At 54.4% G+C, this 15,301-nt stretch overlaps 1 protein-coding gene across 2 annotated transcripts in view; it reads left to right on the forward strand.

Annotated features, from left to right (window-relative positions):
- Positions 1 to 15,081, forward strand: part of PHF23 (PHD finger protein 23) — a 44,434-nt gene extending 29,353 nt beyond the window's left edge. For both annotated transcript variants that reach the window (XM_068271954.1, XM_068271953.1), the window contains exon 5: positions 14,687 to 15,081. In XM_068271954.1, the coding sequence (XP_068128055.1) occupies positions 14,687 to 14,892 (206 nt within the window). In that variant the 3' untranslated portion in view covers positions 14,893 to 15,081. The remainder of the gene's footprint in view (positions 1 to 14,686) is intronic.
- Positions 15,082 to 15,301: the final 220 nt, after the last annotated feature.

The raw sequence follows: 15,301 nt of genomic DNA on the forward strand, positions 1-15,301 counted from the left end.
CAGCTAATATAGTTAAGGGCTTCTATTGTTGCTGCCCTAGATAGCTGCTGAGTTGTCTATGGACTTGTTTACTATGGCCTTGCAGGAAGATCCAGAAGCCTCTTGTGACCTAGGCTTTGCTGGAGGCTTCTATGTAATGCCTATAATGCTGGGGATACACCAAACCATTTTCTGTTATGCTGGGCATACACGGCGCGTTTTTTTTTTGTTTTTTATCAATCGAGCTGCTGATGGCTCGATTGATAATTTCCGACGGGTCCGATCACTGCGCGGATCAATTCCCCGCGGGCAGACAATAGCGAGGAAGCGCCCGCGGGGATGAGTGGGGACTAATCGAGCTGCCAGATCGCTCCGTGTATGCCCAGCATTAGATTTTTCTGTTAGGTTTTCTGTAAAGCCCCGTCTACACGGGGAGATGTGGAGGCGATCCGGCGGCTCGATTAGCTGCCGGATCGCCTCTTCCGCATCCCCGCGCGTGCGTCTTATTCAATCCCCCGCTCGTCCCTGCCGGCGCCGCTTATCTTCCGCTCGATTCCCTGCCATTGTCCTCTCGCGGGGAACGAGCAGGGAATCGGCGGCTCACAGATCGGACCTGTCGGAACATCGCCGCCTCATCTACCCGTGTAGACGAGGCTTTAGAATGCATAATTAGATTATTTTCTGTAGGGACTGGTCATTATCTCTGGTGATTTGTCTTCTGGTGATCTCCTGCTGAGTAGAACGCCTAATTGCTCGGCAGATAGATAGTAAGATAGATACATTTCCAACATGTTGAATTTATGCTGGGCATACACGGTTAGTTTGTTTCCTTATCAATCGAGCCGCCGGATTGCTCCGTGTATTCCCAGCATAACAGAAAAATCTAACGAAATTGTATAGTGTAATCCCAGCATAAGAGGCAGGTGGCTGTGCTTGGGGCAGAATGGTGTAATCCCAGCATAAGAGGCAGGCGGCTGTGCTTGGGGCAGAATGGTGTAATCCCAACATAAGAGGCAGGTGGCTGTGCTTGGGGCAGAATGGTGTAATCCCAGCATAAGAGGCAGGTGGCTGTGCTTGGGGCAGAATGGTGTAATCCCAGCATAAGAGGCAGGTGCCTGTGCTTGGGGCGGAATGGTGTAATCCCAGCATAAGAGGCAGGTGGCTGTGCTTGGGGCAGAATGGTGTAATCCCAGCATAAGAGGCAGGTGGCTGTGCTTGGGGCAGAATGGTGTAATCCCAGCATAAGAGGCAGGTGGCTGTGCTTGGGGCAGAATGGTGTAATCCCAGCATAAGAGGCAGGCGGCTGTGCTTGGGGCAGAATGGTGTAATCCCATCAGAAGAGGCAGGTGGCTGTGCTTGGGGCAGAATGGTGTAATCCCAGCATAAGAGGCAGGTGGCTGTGCTTGGGGCAGAATGGTGTAATCCCAGCATAAGAGGCAGGCGGCTGTGCTTGGGGCAGAATGGTGTAATCCCAGCATAAGAGGCAGGTGGCTGTGCTTGGGGCAGAATGGTGTAATCCCAGCATAAGAGGCAGGTGGCTGTGCTTGGGGCAGAATGGTGTAATCCCAGCATAAGAGGCAGGTGGCTGTGCTTGGGGCAGAATGGTGTAATCCCAGCATAAGAGGCAGGTGGCTGTGCTTGGGGCAGAATGGTGTAATCCCAGCATAAGAGGCAGGTGGCTGTGCTTGGGGCGGAATGGTGTAATCCCAGCATAAGAGGCAGGTGGCTGTGCTTGGGGCGGAATGGTGTAATCCCAGCATAAGAGGCAGGTGGCTGTGCTTGGGGCAGAATGGTGTAATCCCAGCATAAGAGGCAGGTGGCTGTGCTTGGGGCAGAATGGTGTAATCCCAGCATAAGAGGCAGGCGGCTGTGCTTGGGGCAGAATGGTGTAATCCCATCAGAAGAGGCAGGTGGCTGTGCTTGGGGCAGAATGGTGTAATCCCAGCATAAGAGGCAGGTGGCTGTGCTTGGGGCAGAATGGTGTAATCCCAGCATAAGAGGCAGGCGGCTGTGCTTGGGGCAGAATGGTGTAATCCCAGCATAAGAGGCAGGTGGCTGTGCTTGGGGCAGAATGGTGTAATCCCAGCATAAGAGGCAGGTGGCTGTGCTTGGGGCAGAATGGTGTAATCCCAGCATAAGAGGCAGGTGGCTGTGCTTGGGGCAGAATGGTGTAATCCCAGCATAAGAGGCAGGTGGCTGTGCTTGGGGCGGAATGGTGTAATCCCAGCATAAGAGGCAGGTGGCTGTGCTTGGGGCGGAATGGTGTAATCCCAGCATAAGAGGCAGGCGGCTGTGCTTGGGGCGGAATGGTGTAATCCCAGCATAAGAGGCAGGTGGCTGTGCTTGGGGCAGAATGGTGTAATCCCAGCATAAGAGGCAGGCGGCTGTGCTTGGGGCGGAATGGTGTAATCCCAGCATAAGAGGCAGGTGGCTGTGCTTGGGGCGGAATGGTGTAATCCCAGCATAAGAGGCAGGCGGCTGTGCTTGGGGCAGAATGGTGTAATCCCAGCATAAGAGGCAGGTGGCTGTGCTTGGGGCAGAATGGTGTAATCCCAGCATAAGAGGCAGGTGGCTGTGCTTGGGGCAGAATGGTGTAATCCCAGCATAAGAGGCAGGTGGCTGTGCTTGGGGCAGAATGGTGTAATCCCAGCATAAGAGGCAGGTGGCTGTGCTTGGGGCGGAATGGTGTAATCCCAGCATAAGAGGCAGGTGGCTGTGCTTGGGGCGGAATGGTGTAATCCCAGCATAAGAGGCAGGCGGCTGTGCTTGGGGCGGAATGGTGTAATCCCAGCATAAGAGGCAGGTGGCTGTGCTTGGGGCAGAATGGTGTAATCCCAGCATAAGAGGCAGGCGGCTGTGCTTGGGGCGGAATGGTGTAATCCCAGCATAAGAGGCAGGTGGCTGTGCTTGGGGCAGAATGGTGTAATCCCAGCATAAGAGGCAGGCGGCTGTGCTTGGGGCGGAATGGTGTAATCCCAGCATAAGAGGCAGGTGGCTGTGCTTGGGGCGGAATGGTGTAATCCCAGCATAAGAGGCAGGTGGCTGTGCTTGGGGCGGAATGGTGTAATCCCAGCATAAGAGGCAGGTGGCTGTGCTTGGGGCGGAATGGTGTAATCCCAGCATAAGAGGCAGGTGGCTGTGCTTGGGGCGGAATGGTGTAATCCCAGCATAAGAGGCAGGTGGCTGTGCTTGGGGCGGAATGGTGTAATCCCAGCATAAGAGGCAGGTGGCTGTGCTTGGGGCGGAATGGTGTAATCCCAGCATAAGAGGCAGGTGGCTGTGCTTGGGGCGGAATGGTGTAATCCCAGCATAAGAGGCAGGTGGCTGTGCTTGGGGCGGAATGGTGTAATCCCAGCATAAGAGGCAGGTGGCTGTGCTTGGGGCGGAATGGTGTAATCCCAGCATAAGAGGCAGGTGGCTGTGCTTGGGGCGGAATGGTGTAATCCCAGCATAAGAGGCAGGTGGCTGTGCTTGGGGCAGAATGGTGTAATCCCAGCATAAGAGGCAGGTGGCTGTGCTTGGGGCAGAATGGTGTAATCCCAGCATAAGAGGCAGGTGGCTGTGCTTGGGGCGGAATGGTGTAATCCCAGCATAAGAGGCAGGTGGCTGTGCTTGGGGCGGAATGGTGTAATCCCAGCATAAGAGGCAGGTGGCTGTGCTTGGGGCGGAATGGTGTAATCCCAGCATAAGAGGCAGGTGGCTGTGCTTGGGGCGGAATGGTGTAATCCCAGCATAAGAGGCAGGTGGCTGTGCTTGGGGCGGAATGGTGTAATCCCAGCATAAGAGGCAGGTGGCTGTGCTTGGGGCGGAATGGTGTAATCCCAGCATAAGAGGCAGGTGGCTGTGCTTGGGGCAGAATGGTGTAATCCCAGCATAAGAGGCAGGTGGCTGTGCTTGGGGCAGAATGGTGTAATCCCAGCATAAGAGGCAGGTGGCTGTGCTTGGGGCGGAATGGTGTAATCCCAGCATAAGAGGCAGGTGGCTGTGCTTGGGGCGGAATGGTGTAATCCCAGCATAAGAGGCAGGCGGCTGTGCTTGGGGCAGAATGGTGTAATCCCAGCATAAGAGGCAGGTGGCTGTGCTTGCAGAATGGTGTAATCCCGGCATAAGAAGGTGGCTGTGCTTGGGGCGGAATGGTGTAATCCCAGCATAAGAGGCAGGCGGCTGTGCTTGGGGCAGAATGGTGTAATCCCAGCATAAGAGGCAGGCGGCTGTGCTTGGGGCAGAATGGTGTAATCCCAGCATAAGAGGCAGGCGGCTGTGCTTGGGGCGGAATGGTGTAATCCCAGCATAAGAGGCAGGTGGCTGTGCTTGGGGCAGAATGGTGTAATCCCAACATAAGAGGCAGGTGGCTGTGCTTGGGGCAGAATGGTGTAATCCCAGCATAAGAGGCAGGTGGCTGTGCTTGGGGCAGAATGGTGTAATCCCAGCATAAGAGGCAGGCGGCTGTGCTTGGGGCAGAATGGTGTAATCCCAGCATAAGAGGCAGGCGGCTGTGCTTGGGGCAGAATGGTGTAATCCCAGCATAAGAGGCAGGTGGCTGTGCTTGGGGCAGAATGGTGTAATCCCAGCATAAGAGGCAGGTGGTGTGCTTGGGGCAGAATGGTGTAATCCCAGCATAAGAGGCAGGTGGCTGTGCTTGGGGCAGAATGGTGTAATCCCAGCATAAGAGGCAGGTGGCTGTGCTTGGGGCAGAATGGTGTAATCCCAGCATAAGAGGCAGGTGGCTGTGCTTGGGGCAGAATGGTGTAATCCCAGCATAAGAGGCAGGTGGCTGTGCTTGGGGCAGAATGGTGTAATCCCAGCATAAGAGGCAGGGGCTGTGCTTGGGGCAGAATGGTGTAGTCTCAGCATAAGAGGCAGGTGGCTGTGCTTGGGGCAGAATGGTGTAATCCCAGCATAAGAGGCAGGTGCCTGTGCTTGGGGCAGAATGGTGTAATCCCAGCATAAGAGGCAGGCGGCTGTGCTTGGGGCAGAATGGTGTAATCCCAGCATAAGAGGCAGGTGGCTGTGCTTGGGGCAGAATGGTGTAATCCCAGCATAAGAGGCAGGTGGCTGTGCTTGGGGCGGAATGCTGTAATCCCAGCATAAGAGGCAGGTGGCTGTGCTTGGGGCAGAATGGTGTAATCCCAACATAAGAGGCAGGTGGCTGTGCTTGGGGCAGAATGGTGTAATCCCAGCATAAGAGGCAGGTGGCTGTGCTTGGGGCAGAATGGTGTAATCCCAGCATAAGAGGCAGGCGGCTGTGCTTGGGGCAGAATGGTGTAATCCCAGCATAAGAGGCAGGCGGCTGTGCTTGGGGCAGAATGGTGTAATCCCAGCATAAGAGGCAGGTGGCTGTGCTTGGGGCAGAATGGTGTAATCCCATCAGAAGAGGCAGGTGGTTGTGCTTGGGGCAGAATGGTGTAATCCCAGCATACTGTGCTTGGGGCAGAATGGTGTAATCCCAGCATAAGAGGCAGGTGGCTGTGCTTGGGGCAGAATGGTGTAATCCCATCAGAAGAGGCAAGGTGGCTGTGCTTGGGGCAGAATGGTGTAATCCCAGCATAAGAGGCAGGTGGCCTGTGCTTGGGGCTGAATGGTGTAATCCCAGCATAAGAGGCAGGTGGCTGTGCTTGGGGCAGAATGGTGTAATCCCCAGCATAAGAGGGCAGGTGGCTGTGCTTGGGGCAGAATGGTGTAATCCCAGCATAAGAGGCAGGTGGCTGTGCTTGGGGCAGGAATGGTGTAATCCCAGCATAAGAGGCAGGTGGCTGTGCTTGGGGCAGAATGGTGTAATCCCAGCATAAGAGGCAGGTGGCTGTGCTTGGGGCAGAATGGTGTAATCCCAGCATAAGAGGCAGGTGGCTGTGCTTGGGGCAGAATGGTGTAATCCCAGCATAAGAGGCAGGTGGCTGTGCTTGGGGCAGAATGGTGTAATCCCAGCATAAGAGGCAGGTGGCTGTGCTTGGGGCAGAATGGTGTAATCCCAGCATAAGAGGCAGGTGGCTGTGCTTGGGGCAGAATGGTGTAATCCCAGCATAAGAGGCAGGTGGCCTGTGCTTGGGGCAGAATGGTGTAATCCCAGCATAAGAGGCAGGTGGCTGTGCTTGGGGCAGAATGGTGTAATCCCAGCATAAGAGGCAGGTGGCTGTGCTTGGGGCAGAATGGTGTAATCCCAGCATAAGAGGCAGGTGGCTGTGCTTGGGGCAGAATGGTGTAATCCCAGCATAAGAGGCAGGTGGCTGTGCTTGGGGCAGAATGGTGTAATCCCAGCATAAGAGGCAGGTGCTGTGCTTGGGGCAGAATGGTGTAATCCCAGCATAAGAGGCAGGTGGCTGTGCTTGGGGCAGAATGGTGTAATCCCAGCATAAGAGGCAGGTGGCTGTGCTTGGGGCAGAATGGTGTAATCCCAGCATAAGAGGCAGGTGGCTGTGCTTGGGGCAGAATGGTGTAATCCCAGCATAAGAGGCAGTGGCTGTGCTTGGGGCAGAATGGTGTAATCCCAGCATAAGAGGCAGGTGGCTGTGCTTGGGGCAGAATGGTGTAATCCCAGCATAAGAGGCAGGTGGCTGTGCTTGGGGCAGAATGGTGTAATCCCAGCATAAGAGGCAGGTGGCTGTGCTTGGGGCAGAATGGTGTAATCCCAGCATAAGAGGCAGGTGGCTGTGCTTGGGGCAGAATGGTGTAATCCCAGCATAAGAGGCAGGTGGCTGTGCTTGGGGCAGAATGGTGTAATCCCAGCATAAGAGGCAGGTGGCTGTGCTTGGGGCAGAATGGTGTAATCCCAGCATAAGAGGCAGGTGGCTGTGCTTGGGGCAGAATGGTGTAATCCCAGCATAAGAGGCAGGCGGCTGTGCTTGGGGCAGAAAGGTGTAATCCCAGCATAAGAGGCAGGTGGCTGTGCTTGGGGCAGAATGGTGTAATCCCAGCATAAGAGGCAGGTGCTGTGCTTGGGGCAGAATGGTGTAATCCCAGCATAAGAGGCAGGTGGCTGTGCTTGGGGCAGAATGGTGTAATCCCAGCATAAGAGGCAGGTGGTTGTGCTTGGGGCAGAATGGTGTAATCCCAGCATAAGAGGCAGGTGGCTGTGCTTGGGGCAGAATGGTGTAATCCCAGCATAAGAGGCAGGTGGTTGTGCTTGGGGCAGAATGGTGTAATCCCAGCATAAGAGGCAGGTGGCTGTGCTTGGGGCAGAATGGTGTAATCCCAGCATAAGAGGCAGGTGCCTGTGCTTGGGGCAGAATGGTGTAATCCCAGCATAAGAGGCAGGTGCTGTGCTTGGGCAGAATGGTGTAATCCCAGCATAAGAGGCAGGTGGCTGTGCTTGGGGCAGAATGGTGTAATCCCAGCATAAGAGGCAGGTGGCTGTGCTTGGGGCAGAATGGTGTAATCCCAGCATAAGAGGCAGGTGCCTGTGCTTGGGGCAGAATGGTGTAATCCCAGCATAAGAGGCAGGTGGCTGTGCTTGGGGCAGAATGGTGTAATCCCAGCATAAGAGGCAGGTGGCTGTGCTTGGGGCAGAATGGTGTAATCCCAGCATAAGAGGCAGGTGGCTGTGCTTGGGGCAGAATGGTGTAATCCCAGCATAAGAGGCAGGCGGCTGTGCTTGGGGCAGAATGGTGTAATCCCAGCATAAGAGGCAGGTGCCTGTGCTTGGGGCAGAATGGTGTAATCCCAGCATAAGAGGCAGGTGGCTGTGCTTGGGGCAGAATGGTGTAATCCCAGCATAAGAGGCAGGTGGTTGTGCTGGGGCAGAATGGTGTAATCCCAGCATAAGAGGCAGGCGGCTGTGCTTGGGGCAGAATGGTGTAATCCCAGCATAAGAGGCAGGTGCCTGTGCTTGGGGCAGAATGGTGTAATCCCAGCATAAGAGGCAGGTGCCTGTGCTTGGGGCAGAATGGTGTAATCCCGGCATAAGAGGCAGGTGGCTGTGCTTGGGGCAGAATGGTGTAATCCCAGCATAAGAGGCAGGTGGTTGTGCTGGGGCAGAATGGTGTAATCCCAGCATAAGAGGCAGGTGGCTGTGCTTGGGGCAGAATGGTGTAATCCCATCAGAAGAGGCAGGTGGCTGTGCTTGGGGCAGAATGGTGTAATCCCAGCATAAGAGGCAGGTGGCTGTGCTTGGGGCAGAATGGTGTAATCCCAGCATAAGAGGCAGGTGGCTGTGCTTGGGGCAGAATGGTGTAATCCCATCAGAAGAGGCAGGTGGCTGTGCTTGGGGCAGAATGGTGTAATCCCAGCATAAGAGGCAGGTGGCTGTGCTTGGGGCAGAATGGTGTAATCCCAGCATAAGAGGCAGGTGCCTGTGCTTGGGGCAGAATGGTGTAATCCCAGCATAAGAGGCAGGTGGCCTGTGCTTGGGGCAGAATGGTGTAATCCCAGCATAAGAGGCAGGCGGCTGTGCTTGGGGCAGAATGGTGTAATCCCAGCATAAGAGGCAGGTGGCTGTGCTTGGGGCAGAATGGTGTAATCCCATCATAAGAGGCAGGTGGCTGTGCTTGGGGCAGAATGGTGTAATCCCAGCATAAGAGGCAGGTGGCCTGTGCTTGGGGCAGAATGGTGTAATCCCAGCATAAGAGGCAGGTGGCTGTGCTTGGGGCAGAATGGTGTAATCCCAGCATAAGAGGCAGGTGGCTGTGCTTGGGCAGAATGGTGTAATCCCAGCATAAGAGGCAGGTGCCTGTGCTTGGGGCAGAATGGTGTAATCCCAGCATAACAGGCAGGTGCCTGTGCTTGGGGCAGGAATGGTGTAATCCCAGCATAAGAGGCAGGTGGTTGTGCTTGGGGCGGAATGGTGTAATCCCAGCATAAGAGGCAGGTGGCTGTGCTTGGGCAGAATGGTGTAATCCCAGCATAAGAGGCAGGTGGCTGTGCTTGGGGCAGAATGGTGTAATCCCAGCATAAGAGGCAGGCGGCTGTGCTTGGGGCAGAATGGTGTAATCCCAGCATAAGAGGCAGGTGGCTGTGCTTGGGGCAGAATGGTGTAATCCCAGCATAAGAGGCAGGTGGCTGTGCTTGGGGCAGAATGGTGTAATCCCAGCATAAGAGGCAGGTGGCTGTGCTTGGGGCAGAATGGTGTAATCCCAGCATAAGAGGCAGGCGGCTGTGCTTGGGGCAGAATGGTGTAATCCCATCAGAAGAGGCAGGTGGCTGTGCTTGGGGCAGAATGGTGTAATCCCAGCATAAGAGGCAGGTGGCTGTGCTTGGGGCAGAATGGTGTAATCCCAGCATAAGAGGCAGGTGGCTGTGCTTGGGGCAGAATGGTGTAATCCCAGCATAAGAGGCAGGTGGCTGTGCTTGGGGCAGAATGGTGTAATCCCAGCATAAGAGGCAGGTGCCTGTGCTTGGGGCAGAATGGTGTAATCCCAGCATAAGAGGCAGGTGGCTTGTGCTTGGGGCAGAATGGTGTAATCCCAGCATAAGAGGCAGGTGGTTGTGCTTGGGGCAGAATGGTGTAATCCCAGCATAAGAGGCAGGTGCCTGTGCTTGGGGCAGAATGGTGTAATCCCAGCATAAGAGGCAGGTGGCTGTGCTTGGGGCAGAATGGTGTAATCCCAGCATAAGAGGCAGGTGGCTGTGCTTGGGGCAGAATGGTGTAATCCCAGCATAAGAGGCAGGTGCCTGTGCTTGGGGCAGAATGGTGTAATCCCAGCATAAGAGGCAGGTGGCTGTGCTTGGGGCAGAATGGTGTAATCCCAGCATAAGAGGCAGGTGGTTGTGCTTGGGGCAGAATGGTGTAATCCCAGCATAAGAGGCAGGTGCCTGTGCTTGGGGCAGAATGGTGTAATCCCAGCATAAGAGGCAGGTGGCTGTGCTTGGGGCAGAATGGTGTAATCCCAGCATAAGAGGCAGGTGGCTGTGCTTGGGGCAGAATGGTGTAATCCCAGCATAAGAGGCAGGTGCCTGTGCTTGGGGCAGAATGGTGTAATCCCAGCATAAGAGGCAGGTGGCTGTGCTTGGGGCAGAATGGTGTAATCCCAGCATAAGAGGCAGGTGCCTGTGCTTGGGGCAGAATGGTGTAATCCCAGCATAAGAGGCAGGTGCCTGTGCTTGGGGCAGAATGGTGTAATCCCAGCATAAGAGGCAGGTGGCTGTGCTTGGGGCAGAATGGTGTAATCCCAGCATAAGAGGCAGGTGCCTGTGCTTGGGGCAGAATGGTGTAATCCCAGCATAAGAGGCAGGTGGCTGTGCTTGGGGCAGAATGGTGTAATCCCAGCATAAGAGGCAGGTGCCTGTGCTTGGGGCAGAATGGTGTAATCCCAGCATAAGAGGCAGGTGCCTGTGCTTGGGGCAGAATGGTGTAATCCCAGCATAAGAGGCAGGTGGTTGTGCTTGGGGCAGAATGGTGTAATCCAGCATAAGAGGCAGGTGGTTGTGCTTGGGGCAGAATGGTGTAATCCCAGCATAAGAGGCAGGTGGCTGTGCTTGGGGCAGAATGGTGTAATCCCAGCATAAGAGGCAGGTGGCTGTGCTTGGGGCAGAATGGTGTAATCCCAGCATAAGAGGCAGGTGCCTGTGCTTGGGGCGGAATGGTGTAATCCCAGCATAAGAGGCAGGTGGCTGTGCTTGGGGCAGAATGGTGTAATCCCAGCATAAGAGGCAGGTGGCTGTGCTTGGGGCGGAATGGTGTAATCCCAGCATAAGAGGCAGGCGGCTGTGCTTGGGGCAGAATGGTGTAATCCCAGCATAAGAGGCAGGTGGCTGTGCTTGGGGCAGAATGGTGTAATCCCAGCATAAGAGGCAGGTGGCTGTGCTTGGGGCGGAATGGTGTAATCCCAGCATAAGAGGCAGGTGGCTGTGCTTGGGGCGGAATGGTGTAATCCCAGCATAAGAGGCAGGTGGCTGTGCTTGGGGCAGAATGGTGTAATCCCAGCATAAGAGGCAGGTGGCTGTGCTTGGGGCAGAATGGTGTAATCCCAGCATAAGAGGCAGGTGGCTGTGCTTGGGGCAGAATGGTGTAATCCCAGCATAAGAGGCAGGTGCCTGTGCTTGGGGCAGAATGGTGTAATCCCATCAGAAGAGGCAGGTGGCTGTGCTTGGGCAGAATGGTGTAATCCCAGCATAAGAGGCAGGTGGCTGTGCTTGGGGCAGGAATGGTGTAATCCCAGCATAAGAGGCAGGTGGCTGTGCTTGGGGCAGAATGGTGTAATCCCATCAGAAGAGGCAGGTGGCTGTGCTTGGGGCAGAATGGTGTAATCCCAGCATAAGAGGCAGGTGGCTGTGCTTGGGGCAGAATGGTGTAATCCCAGCATAAGAGGCAGGTGGCTGTGCTTGGGGCAGAATGGTGTAATCCCAGCATAAGAGGGCAGGTGCTGTGCTTGGGGCAGAATGGTGTAATCCCAGCATAAGAGGCAGGTGCCTGTGCTTGGGGCAGAATGGTGTAATCCCAGCATAAGAGGCAGGTGGCTTGTGCTTGGGGCAGAATGGTGTAATCCCAGCATAAGAGGCAGGTGGTTGTGCTTGGGGCAGAATGGTGTAATCCCAGCATAAGAGGCAGGTGGCTGTGCTTGGGGCAGAATGGTGTAATCCCAGCATAAGAGGCAGGTGGCTGTGCTTGGGGCAGAATGGTGTAATCCCAGCATAAGAGGCAGGTGCCTGTGCTTGGGGCGGAATGGTGTAATCCCAGCATAAGAGGCAGGTGGCTGTGCTTGGGGCAGAATGGTGTAATCCCAGCATAAGAGGCAGGTGGCTGTGCTTGGGGCGGAATGGTGTAATCCCAGCATAAGAGGCAGGCGGCTGTGCTTGGGGCAGATGGTGTAATCCCAGCATAAGAGGCAGGTGGCTGTGCTTGGGGCAGAATGGTGTAATCCCAGCATAAGAGGCAGGTGGCTGTGCTTGGGGCAGAATGGTGTAATCCCAGCATAAGAGGCAGGTGGCTGTGCTTGGGGCAGAATGGTGTAATCCCAGCATAAGAGGCAGGTGCCTGTGCTTGGGGCAGAATGGTGTAATCCCAGCATAAGAGGCAGGTGGCTGTGCTTGGGGCGGAATGGTGTAATCCCATCAGAAGAGGCAGGTGGCTGTGCTTGGGGCGGAATGGTGTAATCCCAGCATAAGAGGCAGGTGGCTGTGCTTGGGGCGGAATGGTGTAATCCCAGCATAAGAGGCAGGTGGCTGTGCTTGGGGCGGAATGGTGTAATCCCAGCATAAGAGGCAGGCGGCTGTGCTTGGGGCAGAATGGTGTAATCCCAGCATAAGAGGCAGGTGGCTGTGCTTGGGGCAGAATGGTGTAATCCCAGCATAAGAGGCAGGTGGCTGTGCTTGGGGCAGAATGGTGTAATCCCAGCATAAGAGGCAGGTGGCTGTGCTTGGGGCAGAATGGTGTAATCCCAGCATAAGAGGCAGGTGGCTGTGCTTGGGGCGGAATGGTGTAATCCCAGCATAAGAGGCAGGCGGCTGTGCTTGGGGCGGGAATGCTGTAATCCCAGCATAAGAGGCAGGTGCCTGTGCTTGGGGCAGAATGGTGTAATCCCAGCATAAGAGGCAGGTGGCTGTGCTTGGGGCAGAATGGTGTAATCCCAGCATAAGAGGCAGGCGGCTGTGCTTGGGGCAGAATGGTGTAATCCCAGCATAAGAGGCAGGCGGCTGTGCTTGGGGCAGAATGGTGTAATCCCAGCATAAGAGGCAGGTGGCTGTGCTTGGGGCAGGAATGGTGTAATCCCAGCATAAGAGGCAGGTGGCTGTGCTGGGGGCAGAATGGTGCTGGACTTGTGAGTGTACAGTTGTTGCTGTGTATTGGAGTGTTGGATTTTTACTATTGCGTGGGATGGGAGTTCTTTTTACTGCTGGAGATGGAATAAAGGGGAGATCTTCGAACTATTGGTCTGGCTGTGATGTATGGATACTCTTCTCGTCACACAAGCCTTAACTTAAACTGAGCCTATGGTCTTCCATTTCCTCAATATGTTCCTAACTGTTGTAACACAGCTGAAATCTCTGAGACAGCTTTCTGTATCCTTCCGCTAAACCATGAGGGTGAAAAATCTTTTTTGTTCAGGTCATTTGAGTTGTTTTGAGACCCCCATGTTGCTACTCTTTAGAGAAAATTAAAGGAGGAGGGAAACTTACAATTGACCCTCTTAAAGCGGAATATAACCCTGCATTTCAACTTTGCTCTAAAATATTATTTACAGCATATTATATGCAAAAAGCATTTTTTTTTTTTTTTTTTTTACTAGACCAGCATTGGAAGGGTTAAACACAGAGGTTTAAAGTTCCGTAGAGAGATATGCAGAAGTGCAGATAGATACATTCTATTTAGTTGAATGTATCTATTGATAAATGTTACACACTCTTTGGCTGTCCTCCAAGCTCCTTCTCAGTGAGAGAGTGAGTCACATTCAACACTTAGATACATTTATGTAAACAAAATGTATCTATTTCAGCTTCGGATGCGTCTGCAGAAATCTCCAGGAACGCCCTTTGTAACCCTTCCAATGCTGGTCTTATAAAAAAAAATGCTGGTTGCATATAATATACTGTAAATAATGTTTTAGAGCAAAGTTTGAAATGCAGGGTTATATTCCGCTTTAAATACGCTCTCATAATTGGCCTATTTGAGTTCCAATTTATAGTTCTAAAGGTTTTGCAATCCATAAAATGACAACAGTGCCCAAAGTTATGCACCTGCCTAATTTTATTTACCCTCCTTGCCGGTTATCCTGAGCTGAGTTAGGGGGAAGCCGGCGCCGAGGATTGATGGGCCGATTTGCATACTTTTTTTGTTACACGCCGCTAGCACTTTGCTAGCAACGTGTAACATCCGATCCTCCGCAGTGTTCCCCCCCCCCCCCCCCCCCCAATCATTGCCAGGCAGCGCTATGGGGTGGATCGGGACTCCCCTGTGCGCCATGACATCGAAGTCATCCCGATCTTCGCTATGGCAATGGGGGAAGCTGAACGGGATTTCCTGTTTGCGCTGATCGCCGGAGGCGGTCCGAGGGGGTGGGGGGATGCCCCTGCACAGCGGCTATCATGTAGCTGGCGCTAGGCTAGCTACATGATTGGGAAAAAAAACCATTAAAGTGCTGCGCCGCCCCCCTGGGGATTTTTTTTTTTGGGGGGGGGGGAAATGCGAGGGAGGTTAAACAATTATTACACACTTTCTGTAAATACAATAAACTTCATTTCACTTATCAAATATCACTGTGTGTCTCCTAATTAAACAGTTGCCCAAACTTTCGCATCCCACTGTACGTTTACTGTTAGGGGGCACTTGGTGAGGGTATAAAATGTTGACATACACTGGTCTAGACTTTGTAGTTGGTCCGCTAAACGTGCATCCTTGCTAAAGTGTCAGCGGTGTAATTCATTGCACCCCATTCAGGTATCCGCTCACCTGCCACTGTGAGGAGAGCAGCCGACCACAGGTTTCACACTGGCTTGGGACGCCTGTGCCCCGCCCCCCTGGCTTGGGACGCCTGTGCCCCGCCCCCCTGGCTTGGGACGCCTGTGCCCCGCCCCCCCTGGCTTGGGACGCCTGTGCCCCGCCCCCCCTGGCTTGGGACGCCTGTGCCCCCGCCCCCCTGGCTTGGGACGCCTGTGCCCCGCCCCCCTGGCTTGGGACGCCTGTGCCCCGCCCCCCTGGCTTGGGGTGCGGTGTTGGTGTCATTGGGAGGTGTGTGCTTTGATGAATATGTCCTCTGTCAGATGTGGGGACAGCCCTGGAGCTTGTGCTTTGAGGAATGAGTATTGTCCGGTGGTGACCGTTGTCTTCTTCCTTCCTCAGGGGACGACTCCTGGGACTTGGTGACCTGTTACTGCGAAAAGCCGTTTGCTGGACGTCCGATGATCGAGTGCAACATCTGCTGTACGTGGATCCATCTGTCCTGCGCCAAGATCCGGAAGAGCAACGTCCCCGACATCTACTACTGCCAGAAGTGCAGGGAGACCCGTGGTGGGGCGGTGCCAGGGCCAGCGAAGGAGGAGCCCTGACGTTGCAGGGCGCCCCTGGTGGACACTTAGAGCTGGACTGTGTGAGGGCTGAAGTTTGAGAGGGCGTCTTGTACTTCCTCCACACTCTCCTGTACATAGTGGATATAAAACATTATTTTATTTTTCTGTTTTGTCCCTCCCTGTAATAAATCCTGTTTCTATCCCGGAAATAAAGTTACTTTGTGTATAGCACCGCTGCCTTTCTTAGCTGCATCCTAGTGATCACATGCCTCCAGAGCAGGGCGGAGTCTAGGCTGTAACCCCACCCCCTTCCTGCCATGGAACAGCACACTGTGGCAGTGCGTAGGTAACAAGCTGGGACCCCCAGTGTAGGTAACGGTAGGATCCCTAGTACAGGTAGCACCCCCAATAGTACAGCACACTGTGGCAGTGCGTAGGCAACAGGATG

The sequence above is a fragment of the Hyperolius riggenbachi genome, chromosome 3 (genome assembly GCF_040937935.1).
Source record: "Hyperolius riggenbachi isolate aHypRig1 chromosome 3, aHypRig1.pri, whole genome shotgun sequence".
NCBI lineage: Eukaryota > Metazoa > Chordata > Amphibia > Anura > Hyperoliidae > Hyperolius > Hyperolius riggenbachi.